At 48.3% G+C, this 18,320-nt stretch overlaps 1 protein-coding gene across 1 annotated transcript in view; it reads right to left on the bottom strand.

Moving 5' to 3' along the window:
* LAMC3 (laminin, gamma 3) overlaps positions 1 to 18,320 on the bottom strand; it is a 91,169-nt gene that overhangs the window by 13,320 nt on the left and 59,529 nt on the right. Inside the window, exons 12-22 of the mRNA XM_006834883.1 lie at positions 17,888 to 18,106; positions 15,876 to 16,064; positions 13,346 to 13,591; positions 12,360 to 12,513; positions 11,622 to 11,764; positions 10,916 to 11,094; positions 8,663 to 8,804; positions 6,206 to 6,411; positions 5,601 to 5,677; positions 3,519 to 3,653; positions 2,252 to 2,399 (exon numbers count right to left, since the gene is read on the bottom strand). Of these exons, the coding sequence (XP_006834946.1) occupies positions 2,252 to 2,399; positions 3,519 to 3,653; positions 5,601 to 5,677; positions 6,206 to 6,411; positions 8,663 to 8,804; positions 10,916 to 11,094; positions 11,622 to 11,764; positions 12,360 to 12,513; positions 13,346 to 13,591; positions 15,876 to 16,064; positions 17,888 to 18,106 (1,838 nt within the window). The remainder of the gene's footprint in view (positions 1 to 2,251; positions 2,400 to 3,518; positions 3,654 to 5,600; positions 5,678 to 6,205; positions 6,412 to 8,662; positions 8,805 to 10,915; positions 11,095 to 11,621; positions 11,765 to 12,359; positions 12,514 to 13,345; positions 13,592 to 15,875; positions 16,065 to 17,887; positions 18,107 to 18,320) is intronic.

Genomic DNA, 18,320 nt, shown 5'->3' with positions numbered 1-18,320 from the left:
AAAACCCAGTGGGCCTTCCTACCAGGGGCAGGGGAACTGGGGAGAGGGCTGCATGTGGACTCAGGAGGCGGAGGAGCCAGGGCTAGAGAGACCAACTGGGGAGCCTGTCACTTTAAACTCAGAATCCAGTGCCATCAGTTTCTAGCTGTGTGGCTTAGGGAAGTTGGGCTGCAGGTCCCTCATTGCAAAGGAAGCCTCCTTGCCCAGATCCACAATTCCTCGGTTGAAACCGTGGGCCAAATAGATGTTGTTGTTAAGTGCTGTCGAGTCAGTTCAGACACAGAGTGACCCTGTACAGGGTTTCTGAGGAGTGCTGTTAAGCTTGAACTGCTGACCTTGATGTTCAAATCAAGTTTGCAGTTCAGTGCATTAACTAACCTACAGCACCACACCAGGATTCCAATATGAGGGGGCTTTAAAATTTCATGGAAAAATGGAATTAAAAGAAAATGGAATTCTTCCCTACACTTTTTGAAGCCCTCTCATACTTCAGAATTCAGACTTTCTGGAGGTTAGAGAAGCAGGGCTATGCAGGTACTGCATATTATTTGCACAGCCTCAGAAGGATCTAGGGTAACTGGGAACAAACACACTAATATTTGAGGGTATTACTCTTTGCATGCCATGGGAGAAGCAAAGACCATGAAGAACTAATCTTAGGCCAGTCAGTCAGGGTTGTTTTGCCCAAATGCTTTTGTAACAAGCTTAACCAGTAACAAGTTGCCATCAAGTCAAATTCTGACTCACGGCCACCTCGTGTGCGTCAGGACAGAACTGTGCTCTCTAGGATTTCCAATGGTTCAGTGGCTGATTTTTTTAGAAGCAGATCACCAGGCCTTTCTTCGGAAGTGCCTCTCAGTGGACTGAAACCACCAACACTTCAGCTAGTAGTTGAGTGCACTGATTGTTTGTTCCACCCAGGGACTTCTATCAAGCTTAGTCTTTTCTTAAAGTTCAGTTTTCCTGGGATTCCAGGATGACTGAGAGGGATGATGGGCCTGACTTGTCTCCTGGTGGTCAGAGGACATGAGACACCAACAAGCATGAGGTCACCCTATACCAGAGCCCAGCTGAATGCCCACCACCACAGTTCAAACCTACCCCACTGCTATCAGGTCAATTTTGGCTCACAGCGCCCCTATGGAATGGGGTAGATCTGCTCCAAAGTATTTCCGAGGCTGTACCTCTTCATGGAAGCAGATTACCTCATCTTTCTCCCTAGGAGAGCTGGTGAGTTCCAACCACCGACCTTTGATTTAGCAGTCCAATGCTTAACCCTTGCACAACCAGAACACCTTCATCTCCATGGTTGTTGTTTAGTTCCGACTCATAATGACCCTAAATAGGGTTTCTGAAGAGCAGCTGGTGGGTTTGAACTGTTGACCTTGTGGCTAGTAGTCCAGTGCTTATCCTACAGCACCACACCAGGACTCCTTCACGATGGTGGTAGTGGTGTTAAGTGGTGCCAAACTGGTTCCAACTCATAGTGACCCTGTACAGGGTTTCTAAGGAGGGGCTGGTGAGTTTGAACTGTTGACTTTGTGGTTAGTAATCCAGTGCTTATCTTACAGCACCATACTGGAGTAGCAAATAGGCAAGCCCCATATGACAGACCGAGTAACTGAGGGTCAGGATGGGAAAGGCACAGCCAAGGTCTCAGAGCTGAAGAGGGAGGGGTGAGGCCTGACTCGGCCACTCGGTGCTGGTACCTCTGCTAAGGCCAGTACAATGTAGAAGAGAGAGGCCCCTGGCTCAATGTCATTATGGACAACAAAGACTGGCTGAGCTCTGTAGGTAGATAATCTCATTTTTTTAAAATAATCTCATTTTAATTGACGCTTTAGTCCATTTAAACAAGCCACATCAAACTACATGAGTTGAAAAGGCAAAACTATAGAGATGAAGTCCTGTTGTGACACTGCAAGTTAAGCACTGGGCTATATGATAGAGAGAGTGGTGAAGACTTTACTTAAAGTAGACTTCAGTTTATATGATGTATTGATAACAAATGGACACACCAACACAAGATGTGATAATACTAGGAGAAACTCTGTGCAGGGGCAGAGAAGGTATGTGGGAACTCGTAATACTTTCTGCTCCATTTTCCTATAAATCTAAAACTGCTCTAAACATTTAAAGTCTAATAAAAATAATAAACAAAGTCATCTACCTCTGGCTGGGCCCTACTGATTTCTTAGCTGCCAGATCCCCACCCTGATCCCAGACAGAGCTTTGAAGAGGTGGAGCTGACCAGTGTCCCCAGGGTAGACAGCGAGGCCAGGCTTGGAGCTCCGTCTGTGCCAACTTGCCGAACGGAGGCCAGCACCCTCTTGGCATCAGGCAGCACCTCTGCCACAGCTTCACCCAGCGCCCTCTGGGCCTCCTGGACCTCCTGGTACCTGGGAGGAGAGAGGCAGGGTGGCCCACAGCGTAGGGCAGAGGGCCATTCTTCCCCTCAGCCCAGGGTTGGAGTTCTCCCAACTTCTCTGGCACAGTCTCTCTGCAGGGTTGGTAGCCAGCAGCTGGCCTCGGAAACTGGCTACTGCTCCGCAGCTTTCAAATGAACACAAGAAGCAGTGAAGGGCCACTTCTTTCTCAATTCAGGCAATTCAATCACACCATTCGGAAAAGTCTCACACTCCAGTTCCACTTGGGAATCACACATTTGGCAATTGGTTGGCTCTTCTGGATGAATCGTGAAAAGGAAAATGGGGGCAGGGAAGGGCTATATGGGCTTAAGCTAAGGAACAGGATCCAGGTCCTGGTCTTGCCCTTGCAGTGTGACCTTGGGCATGTCACTTTCCACCCATAAACTGGAGAACCTTTAGCCCTGATGACCTGTAGTTTAGAAACCAACCAATTAGAACAGGTTCCTGTCCTATCCAGCTGTCCATACCAGGAGGACAGCTGGGGTGAAGCCCTCCAGCTTCCTTCCTATCCTTCACAGCTTCTTAGAGAGTATCACTGCCCCTGCAGGGGGTCCTGTAACCTTCCCCTAGCCAGGCCAATTCGCTCAGGGCTGAACACCTGATCTGAGCTAGACCAATCAGATTCTCTCAGGAAGGTCAACCTGGGGCTCAGAGACATTGGTGCTTTGATTTTGAACTGATAGGGGCCACCCAGAGCAGAGAAGCAGAACAACTTAGTTACAGAGGCAAGGAAGAGTGCCAGAAAAAGCTAAGAGGAGATGCCTTAGGGTACAGCTTGAGGGATACTGCCAAGGGGAGAAAAAGGGGTTCCCTGCTTTGGGCCCTGCCTGTGTAGTTCTTGTTCCATCTCTTCAAGTCTGAGCTGCATTCTTCAGGCATAAGAGGGTTCCTGTAACTCACCACCATGAGGGTCCAAGATCCCATGGTTCCACCCTGAGTGGGATGCAGCCCCAGACATCCCCACCAAACACCAAGAGCATCAAGGACACAGGGAAAGAAGTTGATTCTAGAACCAGCAGGCTCTGGCCAGATCCTGTCGGCTCCAAGGAGCCAACCCGCAGCTTCTGCACCCACCTAGGGAAGTCTCACCTGTTCTCCAGTTCCTGCTGGGTCTCCATGGCCACTCTGCCCTCTGCCAGATTCCAGAGGAGCGTGTAACTGGTGTTGGAGGCGAGCAGGGCACGTCGTGCAGCGGTCTCGATCTTGGTAGCGATGTCCCAGTGGCTGTGTGAAAATATCCACCTGACCATCACCGGGAACTCTCACAATAAGAGGACTGGGGCTCAAGCCCACACTCCTGTCTGTGTGGGCTTCTTGCTGTTCTAACTCAAGTAAAGGTCTGGGGCTCCTTCTCTACCTCTAAGCCCGACACCTCGGGAAAGGGGGCCACATGCCCCTGTCTCTGTAATTTATGCTTTTGTACTGGCATAATGAACACTAGGCCCTTTTCCACATGTAAAACCATCCCAGTTTGGACAATGAATTATACAGTCACCCTAAGAAAGACAGCATAAAAGAGAGACAGGATATGGCAGCCTGGGTTTGAATCCTGGTTCTATCACTTGCAAGCTGTGTGTCCTTAAGCAAGTAACCTAACGTCTCTGAGTCTGTTCCCTCCTGAAGCTAAGATCCTGGAGTACAGCTAAGGGGATAACTGCTGTAGTTGTGCTCTTAGAGTCATGAACTGCTTCTTTTTAAAGGCAGTGGGTGTAACAACCCAAGTTGTCCTGCAACTAATGAAAAGTTGTTGAGTGCCAACAAGGTGGTTCCGATTCATAGCAACCCTGTATGTACAGGGTTTCTGAGGAGTAGTTGGTAAGTTTGAGTTACCAACCTATGGTTAGCAGTCCAGTGCTTATCGTACAGTTAATGAATGAGGAAACAAAATGTGATATTATGCATACAATGGAATATTGTTGTTGTTCTGTGCCATGGAATCAGTTCCAACTCACAGCAATCCTGTATGGGGTTTCCGAGGAGCAGCTCGAAAGTTTGAGCCATCGACTTTGCATTTCAAAGCAAACTTGAGGTCAAGGGCTACAGCACCACACCAGGACTCCACAATAGAGTATTGCTTGGCCATCAAAAAGAAAGACTTTCTGATTCCTGCTACAATATATAGCAATTTACAGGTAAACAGTATGGTATGTGAAAGGGGCCAGTCAAAAATGATTCCATTTAAATTCTAAGCAAATTCATAGAGAACTCTGAATATACTTATAAGCCATTACATTATATATTTCAAACAGATGAATTGCAAGGTGTGTTAATATTATCTCAACAAAGCTATTTAAAAAAAACAGGCAGTCAACCTCACCCCACTTGAGCCATTACCCATCCCAAAGAGTCTCTGGGCTTACTCTGCCTCCATATACCTCTGCTTCCCAAACTGGTGACATTTCCCTCTACCAGGAAGCTTTTCTTTCTCTTCTTTTTTAAAAAACTTTTTATTGTGAATTGGGTGGAGATTTACAAAGCAAATCAGTTTTCCATTCAACAATTCATACACATTATGTTTTATGTCATTGATTGCAATCCCCACACTGTGACTTTTTTTTATCCTTCTGCATGCCTGTTTTCCCTTTCCATGCCTACTGTCCTAACCCTTTTGAACTTTGTTCATGGGTAAGTGCTGCCCTTTTGATCTCAAATGATTGATTGTTCTGAGGAGTACACTGTTCCCCTTGTTGTTGTTGTTGTTGTTGCTAAATACCACTGAGCTGGTTCTGACTCATAGCGATCCTGTGGTAGGGTTTCCAAGGAGCAACTGGCAGGTTTGAACGACTAACATTGTGGATAGCTGTCTAGTACTGATCCAACAGAACCACACCAGGACTCCACTGTTCCCTGTAGACCTGTCTATTGTTTGGCTGAAAACTGATCCATGGGGTGCATTTAGTTCCAGACCTGAAGAGAGCTAAAGGCCATAGTCTCAGGGGTTCTACCAGTTTCTAGCTGACCAGTAAGTCTTTTCATGATTTTGAGTTTTGTTGCACATTTTTCTTCTCCTCTATCCTGGACCTTTGAATGTGATCCCTTTCAGAGCAACTTCTACCAGAAAGCTCTTGTACTCATCTGATTCCAACTCCCTGAAAGGGGTATATATGACTGACCCTGACCTGAAGCTCCCCCTCTGGTTCCTTCATCACTTGCCGGGGCCTTGGGACTCACCTTCTAGCTAGAGTTCGTGCCTCTGTGGCCTGCTGGCTCCAGTTGGTGAGCTGGCTGGGTCCTTTCTGAGGAATCACCTTTAGAGAAAAAGGAAAAGAGGAAGAAATTGACTATTAGTGTAGTTATTACTACGAACCTCAAGGTCAGCAGTTCGAAACTACCAGCTGTTCCACGGAAGAAAGATGAGGATTTCTGCTCCCGTAAAGATTTACAGCCTCGGAAACCCTGTACAGCATTGCTATGAGTTGGAACCAACTCCACGGCACATAACCACCACCATGGACCCAAGTAGACAATGTCAGTCATTTTATAAATGACCCACAGTGAGTAGAGGTCCTGGAATGTGGACATAATGGTAATGGTCCAACCACTTACTCAATACCCACTGTTGACCCAAAATGTGCTCATTCTGTGCAGATTACCTCCCTGAAGCAATGCAGGAGACTCTAAGGAAAGTGAGCCTCAGGCAAGGGAGTGATAAGACTAAGGTTACCAAGTCAACAACAGGTGTGGGCAAGGACCTAGTCTTCCACTACACTGTCCAGAGTCCCTTCCATTGGCCCAACTCAGTGGTGAGGGTTGGGGGACGGGGAGCCCTGGGGTACCAGAGATGAGAGCACTGAGGCTGCGTGCAGAATTTCCTCCTCGGAAGACTCCAGCACTGTCACAAGATTGGCCAGCTGGACGCAGGTCTTCTCAGCTCTGGCCTGGCCACAGCGGGCAATCTTGCTCAGCACCCACAGATGCTTCCGTGCAGCTTTCACAGAACCCTCCAGGTCTCTCATCTGCTCCAGGAAGGCTTCCTGGGACCCTGCAAGACATACAGTGGCCCAGATTTCACATCAAAAACCCATGCCAGGGATGCCCATCTGTGTCCACCTCCCTTTTCCCGAGCACAGCTTAACCCCATGGCCAGCCCTGAGCACTTGGAATTCCAAAGCCAAAGGCTCCCTATTTTACAGATGCAGAGTCGGAGGGCCAGAGAAGGCAAATCAGGACCCAAGGTCTTGCAGGACAAGGGTGTGGAAGGAACGCAGGCTTTCTACGATCATTACAAACAATTCTTGAAACTGAGGCAGCAGGAAAACTCTGCAGTGAGTTAGGTTTGTTTTTGTTTTTTGTAATTTACAATGTAATTCACAGCTGAGCATTTTAAAGAGGATTGTGGAGTCCTGGTGTGGCACTGGACTGCTAACCCACCAGTCACTCCTTGGAAACCTCATACAGAGTTGTTATGAGTCAGACCCTACTGGACAGCACTTAACAACATCTGATTGTTCCCGATTTTGAAGTGATTTCTGCTAATCAGTGCTGTGACTGGCTGCTAATGGAGTATGTTGTTAAGTGCAGAGTCAGTTCTGACTCAGAACGACCCTGTACAGGGTTTCTGAGGAGCAGCTGGTGGGTCTGAACCTTGTGGTTAGCAGTCAAGTGCTTATCCTACAGCACCACACCAGAAATTCAGGTGCTTATGTAACATTTCACAAAAGATTCAATTCACTTTTTAATGCCTCTAAATTTCAGTGCTCAAAGACAAAAATTCCAGCCACTTGGCTTTAGTTATAGGAGCTCTCCTTTTTAAAAACGAAAGTAAAATAATTTACTCTCTTGAGACTAAGAGAGCAGAATGGATAAGAAAACAGGATCCCTCAATATTCTGTCTATAAGAGACACATAGAAACAATAGAGACAGCCTAAATGCCCACCAACAGAATGGTTAAACAAACTTCGGAAACATACATACAGTGGAATACTATGCAACTTTGAAGACTAAGGACAAATCTGCAAAACATCTCACGACATGGATGAACCTGGAGGACATTACGCTGAATGAGATTAGTCAATCACAAAAGGACAACTATTGCATGAAACCACCATTGTAAAAAGTTAAGAAAGCGCTTTCTTAATAAAATAAACCATCTATGATAGTTAGGAGTCCTGGTGTGGCACTGTGGGTTAATGCGCCAGATTGCAAAGCCATTTGAACTGCAAGGTCGGCAGTTCAAGCTCACCAGCTGCTCCCTGAAAACACTATACAGGGTCACTATGAGTTGGAACCGACTCAAAGGCACTTAACAACAACAAATGATGATAAAGGGGTGAGCGAGGAGGTAATTTTATTCACAAACTAGAGGGTAGACACATGTTAACATAGATGATTATTGTTGCTATTGTTAAGTGCTGCTGAGTCAGTTTCAACCTGTAGCAACCCTGTATAGGGTTTCTGAGGGACAGCTGTGGAGTTTGAACTGCTGACCTTGCGGTTCAAACCAACTTTGCAATCTAGTGCATTAAGCCACTGCACCATACCAGGACTCCAACATGGGTAATAGGGCAGGCCATATACTGCAAGAGGGAGGCTGGCAGAGGAAAGATGAAGCCAGTGGTAGACTCAGGGAAGAATGCAATGTTAAACTGAATAGAGATAAGTACTGCTAACTGTTGGTACATGGAGGGGACTGCAATCATCGTAATGAAGCAAAGTGTGTGATTTGATGGGTGTAAAACTGATGATCTGCTCTGTAAACTTTCACTCAATTCACAATGAAGAGCTTAAAATAAATAAACAAAAATAATTTATTCATTTATTTTCTACATGCCAAGCACTGTACAGCATTATGGCAGTGAACAAAACAACACATGAAGGCAGTAAGACTCTCACTGTTCAACACCTGGGACAAAGCCTCAAAAAGAATTTGTTGGATGAATGAATAAATGAATGAACCCAACCCCCGGCCTCCCTGAGTTTACACTCTGGTTGGAGCAGAAGGGCTCGGGGATCAATGCTGTAGTCAAAGACTGGCATTCACAAAGCTTCAGCTGGGGTAGGGACATTAAGGAGAGGTCTGTGGGGGAATTGGACTGTATCACCAGAGGAGCCCACTAACCAGGGGGGTAAAGACCCGCTTTCCAAGCAAGCAAGTTCTCCTGCTGAGCTGTTAAAGGAGTACAGGGCCCTCACAGATCTAGACAAGACGAAACTGAAGAGTTCCCTGGGAGAGTCTGACCGGCCAGGCCTTTCTTAGTTTCCCTCTTGGTCTTCCCTTCACTTTCCTGCATACCTTGCAGTGGGTGATAGCTCTGGTAGGCATCTCCCCGTGGGGCCTCTCCCTGAAGAATGTCCAATGGTCCCCAGGGAGTGCCACAGCCAGACCCCTGCAGCCACCCCTCCATCAGGATCAGCTTGGCCTTCAGCTTGGCAGCCTGGAGGGGACAGGAAAAGAAAGGTGTGTGAGATTGGGGACCCTCCTCTCACCCAGCTTCTGCCTGGCCAGACCTCCCCAGAAGCTCCCTTTGCAAATTCTACCCTGGGCTTCAAAGCTAAGGACCATACCTTACCTCCACACCTCACCTCTCCACACCTCACCTCCTACCCTTCCTTTCTCATGTTCATCTTTGCACTTACACTTCTGTCCTACGGAGGGTGAGGGTGAGGATGTGGGGTGGAAAGGTGGGAGGGAGGGAGGGAGCAACAGAGATGGGAGCCCCTAAGGATTTCTGCCTGCCTGGTCACTGTCCTCCCAGTGTAGACACATAGAGCAGATGCTCAGTGGATGCTGGCTGGCTGATCCAGTGTGCTTTGCAATGTCTTTTAATCATCAGCACAATGTTGCATTATGGAAGGTTTGCTAAGAACCAGCTGTGGTACAAATGCCCATCACTTTGTGGCAACTCTAAGCAGGAGGGGCCACAGGTCCCTTCTGTTCTTTATGAGACAACAACCATCTGACCTGACCTGAACTCATCCGGAAGCAAAATCTGTTCTGAAACTAGGCTACTCATATTTTCCTGCAGAACCAGCAGTGGGTTTGATTAGGGGAGGATGCTGTTGGAAGTGTGAAGGTGAATCTTAGGTGTCAACTTGGCTAGGCTATGGTGCCTAGTTGTCTGGTCAAATATTAGTCTAGATGTTGTAGTGAAGCTATTTTGTATATGTGATGAACATTACAATTAGGTGACTCTAAGTAAAGAAAATTACCCTGAGGATAAGCACTTGACTGCTAACTGTTCAACACCTGGGACAGAGCCAAGTTCAAACCTACCAGTTCTCTGCATTGCATCCGAAGTCAGTGAGCATCTCACTGTAAGGAGCACTGTTGACTGTTGAAACTTGTTCTCGATAGTTCCAACGCTAGTCCTTGAGAATCCCAGAAAACTATAAGCATCAATTTTCCAGCTGTTGGGTGACTTTTGAACTTTTTCTTGGTCAGCAATTGAGGATGTTTCCAACCCATACTCTGATGTTTACTTTCAGGCTCGTAGTAATGAATCCATGTCTCGTCACCATTAACTATTTTTTTTTTAAAGAAACGTTTACCTTTCTTGGCATATCAGTCCAAATTTTGTTAGCAGATGTCCAAACGTTTCTATATATGTTCTTCCGTGAGCTGTTTCAGTAGCCAGCTCATACAAACTTTTCAAAACCCAAATCTGTCATGGATTATTTCATAGGCGGAGCCATGACTGATTTACAAATGATTTGCCTCATAATTCACTGTCACTCTTCTATTCGACTGAATCATTTCACATGCATGCTCAATGTTGTCATCAGCCATGGATGTGGACAGGCTTTTAATACAACCACAGTGTGGATAATTTCTGACTCACCTTCATGTGTGTGTGTGTATATGTGTGTGAATTCCATGGTGTGGTGCTACAGGATAAGCATTGGGCTGCTAACCACAAGGTTCAAACCCACCAGTCGCTCCTTGGAAACCCTGTACAGGGTTGTTATGAGTCAGAATCAACTCGATAGCACTTAACAATAACAACATCTATGTTTACACATCTGAATTCCCAAGCACACCCAACCCACTGATTTCAGGTACTAGGTACTATCAACAGCTTCAGGAGTTTTGGTGTGGTACTGTAGGATAAGCACTGGACTGCTAACCACAAGGTTGGCAGTTCGAATCCACCAGCCACTCCTTAGAAACCCCATATAGGGTTGCTATGAGTTTGAACCAACTTGATTGCACTTCACAATATCACGAGCTTCATGTAAAGCACTACCAAAGCTGACAGCTAGTAAGGCTGGACGAAGAAGGGCTAACCCAGAGTTACACCCCGGCCCTACACCACACTTTTCCCTTGCTTGAATTTCTACTTGTCCCCTAGAGTGTCGTCTTCTTCCTGACCCTCTGCATTCCCATGAACCTGAGAAAACAAGAGACCCGGACCTAGGGAAGGACCCAGGGGCCAGGGAAGAGCAAGTAAGGGGTAGAGCTGGGCTGCAACAGGCATGGGAGGAGGGGACGTGGACACAGCACAGGTGCAGAAAGGCAGAACTGGGTGGGGGAGGTTGAGGGACTCACCTCCTCCTTAACCAGGGTGTAGCAGGGTGGGCACTCCTGACAATGCAAACTGTCAGCTGTGAGGAAGAAGTTGTCCTGGCAGCGGTCACACTTGTAGCCCACGAAGCCAGGCCTACACACACACGTGCTGTTCTCGTGGCACTGGGCAGAGGCGGCGCCCAGAGGGGAGCACTTGCAGGCTGCGGAGACCATGGCAGAGGGTGCTGGGTGCCCTGGGCTAAGCAGATCCCCTGTATCCTTTAGGCTGCCCCTCTAAATTCTCATACTTGGCTGTTTCCCAGAAGCCCTTGGGCCTCTCCAGCAAGATCTGGATTCAGAAAGTGGGAATTGAAGACTGAGAACCTAACATGACTTATTTGAACATGCCCCATGATGCAGGAAGGGAGGGGGCATCTTAGGGCCAATATGATTCAGAAAGTGCCACTGCAGGCCAACCAACCAACCGTACAAATGAGGAAGCGGACACTGGACAGGCACACAGAAATCGAGCCGGCATCTGGGACTAGATGTGTAGACCACCATAGGGACCCTGGGCTCTCACTCACTGCAGGTACTCATGACCATATTCGGAGTCTAAGCTTCTCTTTCCTGCTGTACAGGACTTTCCCCCTCCATCCTCTACCATGAAACCTCCAGGCCCCAACTTCCAGGCAGCCTCCCTCCTGCCCTCTGCAGCCACAGCACCTTACAAAGGACCCCTGCCTACCTCGACAGCCCTTGGCTGAGAAGCCGAAGAAGCCCTCCAGGCATCTGTCACAGGCCTGGCCCCCGACGCCTGGGCGGCAGGGACACTGTCCGGTCTTGGGATGGCACTGGCCCTTCTGGGAGCCTACTGGGTGACACTTGCAGCTGTGAAAAGGGACAGAAACTGGGTCTGAGGCGAGCTCTGGGCTGTCTCCCAGCCCACCGTCTTGTGTGGGCCTCAGCTGGCAGGGCCCATTTTAATGGCGGTACATGTGAAGCAACTTCCCCAAGCCATGCTCCGAGAAGCAAAGATGCTTGCAAGCAAAATAAAGGCTATGTGAGTTACTTGCTTTCTTGGAGAATCGTGATACAATTAGCATATGGAAGGCTCTGAGCTGTCCTGCAAGGAAGAAAGCTGTTTGCTTCACTTGACTTTGCCTTGGGAGTCCTCCACTCTTCCCTGAAGACACTTGTCTAAAGTGTTGTGGACAAAACGTCAGCCCCGTGACCAAACCAGCCACCTGCATACCTGGCTATCCCTTAGGGCTGCTCTTGGCCAGAGTCCTGGGTTGGCAGGGCCTTCAGTCTGACCCCAAGGGACTGTCCTTTCGTTCCCCTTTGGTGAAGGGCACAGTGTACCTGGCAGTGGGCCTGGGGTGACACTTTCCAAATCAGACCCCTTCCTGGGGGTTCCTTGACTCCTTCTTCCAGTTTAGCAGACACCCAGGAGCAGGGACACCTACAGCCTCACTCCACTCACCTCTGGCAGCCCCTCCCGGGCTGGAGATCATAGAAACCAGGGCTGCAGTGGCCGCAATCCCGTCCAGTCACGTGAGGCAGGCAAGGGCATTGGCCAGTCACTGGGTGGCAGGGTGTCTTCTCACTGAGCGAGCCCCTTGGGGTGCAGCTACAGGCTAGGGAGGCAAGGAGAGTGAGAGTTAAGAACAAGGGAGCTCATCAATTGGATGTGTGGAGGCAGAGAGGCTAAGGGAATCCACAGAGATGCCTCCCGTCCGGACACTCATCTCAGTCCATTTTCTCCATCCTTGAGGAGACAGCCCAGAATACTCATGGCAGAATGCTTACGGCAGTCCCTACCAAACCTGTCCTGAGTCCTTACAGGTGGGACAGAAGACCTTGCCCTCACTGCTGGCTTTGTCAGGGGTCACCAGTGGACCCTCCACAGCCACTGTTTTGGGTCACATGACCCAAGAGCAGCACGTAGCTCTGGGGCTACACAGCATTCCCAGGAGGGGGTTCCACAAAACCAGAGGTCAACAGGATGCTGACAGATGTTATGTGGGGAAAGGGCTCTGAGGATTCTGGGCCAATACTGAGTGTCTGTCCCACAGGGCTCCTGAGAGCCTCTGAGAGGCTGAGGGTGCTGTGGTTCTGAGGAGGTCCAAGGGCTGAGTGGTAAAACAGACAGCGGGGAGTGGGGAAGAGGAAGAGTGTCCTGGGGGTGGGGCACAGTTGGATTTGAAGACCAAATAGGATGAGGGCTTACGTGTGGGACCGTCTTGTGTGTTAAATGTGGAGTTAAATGATCAAGGCAGGAGAAAATGACACAATAAAATCAGTTAATAGGATCTCAAGGTTGAGAGAGTCTTATCCTTCTGGATTTGGAAACAGTGATGACAAGTAACCCGAGGGTTCTCTGGTCACTCTATCTAAGCCCAGAGGCAGGGCAGAGGAGGAGACCACCATGTCCCACCCACCCCGTGGGCCTGACCAGTGGATACTCACGCACACACTTGTCTGCAGGCCGTAGGGCCAGGGCGCTCCCATAGAAGCCCTCCTGACAGTGCTCACAGTGGTCCCCCGTTGTGTTATAGAGGCAGCGCAGGCAGCGACCAGATCGGGGGTCACAATTGCCTACGGCATTGGGATCGATGTTTCCATTGCACTGGCATAGGTGGCAGGGCTGTGGGGGCCCAGAGAGCCCCAGTGGGTCCCCAAAAAAGCCATCATCACACATCTCACAGCGGCGCCCTGAGGAAGGAGAAGGCTGTGTGTGGAAGAGCAGGTGCAGGGGCAGGCTATGGAATATGGGGGAGCTCTGTGATAGCAAGATGGGGACTGAGATTGCCAGGGGTTGCTTCCAGAGCTGTTGTCTGTGAAGCTGGGCATCAGGCAGGATAGATTTAATGGGCTGTTCTGAGGCAGCCACAGGCACACAATGTAAAATCAACCTGTCTACATGCCTCTGAGCCCTGGAGCAGGAATGAGGATCGAGAAGAAGCTTGAGAGGGGGATTTCTGTTTCGCACATTATTTGATGATTTTTTTAAAGCTGAAAGTTTAATTGGAGGTTGTATACCTAACTATGGATCAGAATCACCCTGGGAAGTTGTTAGGAATACAGGCTCCTGAACTCCATCCCACTCTACTAAGTCAGGTCCTACGTGATGGGCACCCAAGGTAGGTATTAAAAAACAAACAAAAACAAAAAACAACTTCCAATTGTCAATTGGGAGTCCTGGTGTGGCACTGTGAGCTAATGCATCAGACTGCAAAGTCATTTGAACCACAAGGTCAGTGGTTCAAGCTCACCAGCCGCTCCTTGGAAACCCTATACAGGGTCACTATGGGTCAGAATCGACTCGATGGCACTTAACAACAACAACAAATTGTGACTTCAGTGAAAGTTTATAGTTTTACATTCAACAAATCACACACTTCATTTCATCTCCTTGATTGCAATCCCCTCCATGTAGCATCAGTTATCCCACTTGCTGCCTGTGTTCCTGTATTCCTTGTTTCCATTCCTCCTGCTTTCTCCACACTTCTGAATTTTGTCCTTAGGTAAATAGTGCCCACTGGATCTTAAATGGTTGACCACTCTGTGGTGTGCATACCTCACTAGTGTTGTTGTCTCCCCTATATACATCCTTACCTACTACTTGGCTGAAAATTGAGCCACAGAGGTGAGCTCAGTTCCAAACCTGAAGTGTGACCAAGGGCCATAGTCTGGGGGCTCCCACCAGTCTCTATATGACCAGTAAGTCTGGTCTTTTTGATGATTTTGGGTTTTGTTTCACATTTTCTTCCACTCTATCTGGGACTCTCTAATGTGATCCCTTTAGAGCAGTTGATAGTGGTAGCCGGGCACCATCTAGTTCTTCTGGTCTCAGAGTCCTGGAGACTGATGCTTCCATGGTCCATGAGTCTACTGAATGAATTGTTTCCAAGCATCTTCAATTTTTATCACTCTGCTTTTCTCCGGGCAGGAAGAGACCAACAGTTACACTGAGATGGCTGCTCACAAGCTTGTAAGATCCCAGTCACTACTCAGCCAAGTAGGATGTAGAACATTGTCTTTGTGGACTTCGCTATGCCAATAGACCACAGTATACCTCGAGACTGTGGTCCTGAGCCACAGGCCCAGCAACTCATTCCTTTAAGGTGTTTGGTGATGTCTAAGAAGTTTTCATCATTCTGCTCTCTGTGTGTTCCATCACATTCCTAGATACCAATATTGGTACTTCTTTTTTTTAAAGTTTTTATTGTGAATTGAATGATAGTTTACATCGGAGAACATCAGCTTTACATTCATCCTATCGTATGTCATTTCATTGCAATGATTACAATCCCCTCCGTGCATCATCATTCTGCGGTATTTGCTTCTATTCGCTTCTATTCCCTCTGCTTTTTTTGTTTTTTGAGGATGTATATAAAAACACTCAGGAATATATATATAATCATTTAAACAACCAAAGGGCACATTCTGCAAGCCTGTCTCCTGGCTGCCAGCACACAGCCTTTCTCTTTCCATGAGTCTAGAGTCCTCAGCTGCTGTATCTCTTCATGTCCTCATCTCTGCCTCCCAACATGGGTACTTTTAAAAGCTTACCTATGAGTTAGTTCTAAGGTGTGGCCGAGGGGAGGGCCACAGGGTCATGGTTTGTTTTATAGACCCCAGGAGGCCTGGTGTGGTGCTGTGGGTTAATGCACCAGACTGTAAAGCCATTTGAACTGCAAGGTCAGTGGTTCAAGCTTACCAGCTGCTCCTCATAAACCCTATACAGGGTCGCTATGGGTTAGAATCGACTCGACAGCACTTAACAACAACAATGTCCCTGGATCCAAAAGTCACAACTAGATGTGCTCAGTCCTGGAATCCCCAGTAGCCCAGGGCATTTGACTATGGGACTCAAGTGCCCCAAGAAGTCAGGCCTGCCACCCCCACCTGCCACACCGCTGGAGCCCAAGGCAGAGTCAGGTTATCAGTGTTTGGCGTTCACACAGGGCAGCATCCCTGAGTACAAGGCACTTACCTTTCTGGCCTCGGGGGCAGTGGGTGCATACCACCTCCATGCTCTCTGGGATGGTTGTGCAGGCCGACTGCCCAGGGCATGGACAGGGCTGGCAATCATCAGCTTGACCTGCAAAGGGGTTGCCATAGAAACCTGGCAGGCAGTGCTCACAGGATGGGCCCTCAGTGTGGTGGCCACACAAGCAGGTCCCTGAGGAGTAAGACAAGTACCTGGTTACCAGTGCCTGGGCCCAAACACCTCAGAGACAGCAGGCAAAGTGGGAGAAGAGACCCCTTATTCCTCCAGAGCCTCAGTGGAGAGGTCAGGGGGCACATCTCAGGCAGAAATGGGATGGGAATCCTTTCAAGGTAGAATTAAAGTAGGCTCAGGGATAGAAAACCCAGAACAGAGCCATCAGTTACTGACTGTGTGCACCTGGGGAAATTGTCTAGCCTTTCTGCAGCTCAGTGTCCTCACCCTCAAAATGGGTACAAGAACCAGTCTGATCTCAAAGAAAGGGCTCGGGATTCAATGAGCACATGCATTCAAAATGTTGTGCATCGTTACTAGCCCACATAATAATTATTATTGTCATCACTGCTGTTTTGTATCCCAAAATGTGTAATTGAATCAACAGGAGGATTGGGGAGCTTCTTCTAGGCTTGATTAGTGATGTCTGACATCACAGATGCATGTGCTTGCCCTCCCAGATCAGGTGTGCAGACTCCTAGCCAGAGTCCTTGCCAACTGCAGAGCAGACATTTCCCTTCTGAGACCACGCTTGCTGTGGGAGAGCAAAGACTGACACATACTCTCTGAGCCTCTTGCATGGTGCTGTGAGGGGGCAAATGGAGTTGGGGGTGGAAAGAGGCCCATGCCCCAGCGGGTTCAGCACCTCCAGATGACAGGACCTTTAGGCAAGTTCTTCTGAACTGTCAGCTGCAAGTGGGATGATGGATGGAAGAGAAGCTCTGCCACCTAGTGGCCACAGAATCTCTCTGCACCATAGCTCCCTCACCAATGAACAAGGACAATGGTTCCTAAGAATTCAGTGGTGCAATATATAAAGATCACAATGACATTATTTCATTAGTGTTGTCATTAGTGATCACTCAGATGTGTACAAAGCATCTCCGTATACATCCACCAGTTTGGATTCCCCCCGCTGGACCTGTAAGGGAGTGATTTTCATTGCCTGCGTTTTTCAGGTTAAAGACCCTAAGACTCATCCAGTTAGCAATGGCTGAGCATTGGTGCAAACCTGGTCTATCTGTCGATAATCTCAGTGATATCTATACTATTTTTATCCTCAGTGTACAAACGAGGAAGCAGGCTCGGGAGAGGAGTGATGTCCCCAGGGCTGCAAGCCACTAAAGTGTGGGTGGCAGGTCTCTGGCTCTATGTTGACCCCTATGTGCTATGTAACCCTTACAAGAGTCTTCCTGCCATCACTTGCCTCCTGTTTCTTACAGCACCACCTTGTGTGGCAGGATCCCCGTAAGGTCATTTTCTGGTCTGTTCTGAGACCTTCCCTAACAGGTGGACAGAGAGTGGACTCAGAAAGGGCAGCCTGCAGAGAGATCACCTTAAGACTCAGGTTGGTGCTACTGGGCAGGATCTGTAAACATGGAGGGTATCAACAGCCAATCGGGACAAAATGAAGAGTCAGTGGGAAGCCTGGAACATAGCAAGAACCTATTCATTTTGGCTATTACACCCTAAGCTTGAGTTAACAAGTCATTTTCTTGACCTTTTAGTGCTTCAAAATGTGAATAATTCCCTTAGGTCACAGGGTCACATGAAGAGTTGAAAGCCTGCACACAAAATCCTTAGCACAGAGCATGCCTAACACTTAAATCAATTCCAATCACTACGTTTGTTGAAATACAAGATGCCCAGGCAGCAACTCAAGGGTGGTCCAGTGTCAAACACCCCAGTGCCAATGTCAGGCTGACCATGTTCAGGTCAGTATGCATCCTGCACTTCTGTGTGTATCCAGGTAGCCTTAAGATGGGGCTGCTGGGGAGGCTCACCTGAGTTGGGGTCACAGGTGCCATGCTGGTTGCAGGTACAGGGGACACAGTTTGAGTAAGGACCCCCCATTGGTGTCTCCCTCTTGTATCCGGGAGCACAAGATTCACAAAACTGCCCTGCATACCCATTGGGACATGAGCAAGTCTCCACCCAGGAGGCTGTGGGGGAAAGTCCCCGCTGGGCTGATGTGAGCCGGACCTCAGTCAGAACCACTTGACCTGCAGGGGGAGAAAAGAGAAAGGAAGAGAGTTAAATGCACATGTTTCTCTCCTATTCATATAGGCACCAGGCAAAAAGTTACTGATCTATGTATATAAGGGCAGACTATGAATCAATTATAATTAAAAAGTAACAACAGTCTAGGTCAGGAAACAGATATGGTGGAGAAAGGTTAAAAAGATATTCTTTCACATAGGCAGAGATTTGTAAACT

The sequence above is a fragment of the Chrysochloris asiatica genome, unplaced genomic scaffold, assembly GCF_000296735.1.
Source record: "Chrysochloris asiatica unplaced genomic scaffold, ChrAsi1.0 scaffold00014, whole genome shotgun sequence".
Taxonomy (NCBI): domain Eukaryota; kingdom Metazoa; phylum Chordata; class Mammalia; order Afrosoricida; family Chrysochloridae; genus Chrysochloris; species Chrysochloris asiatica.
The sequence above is the reverse complement of the archived record's forward strand: the minus strand, read 5'-3'. Positions and strand labels throughout refer to the sequence as shown.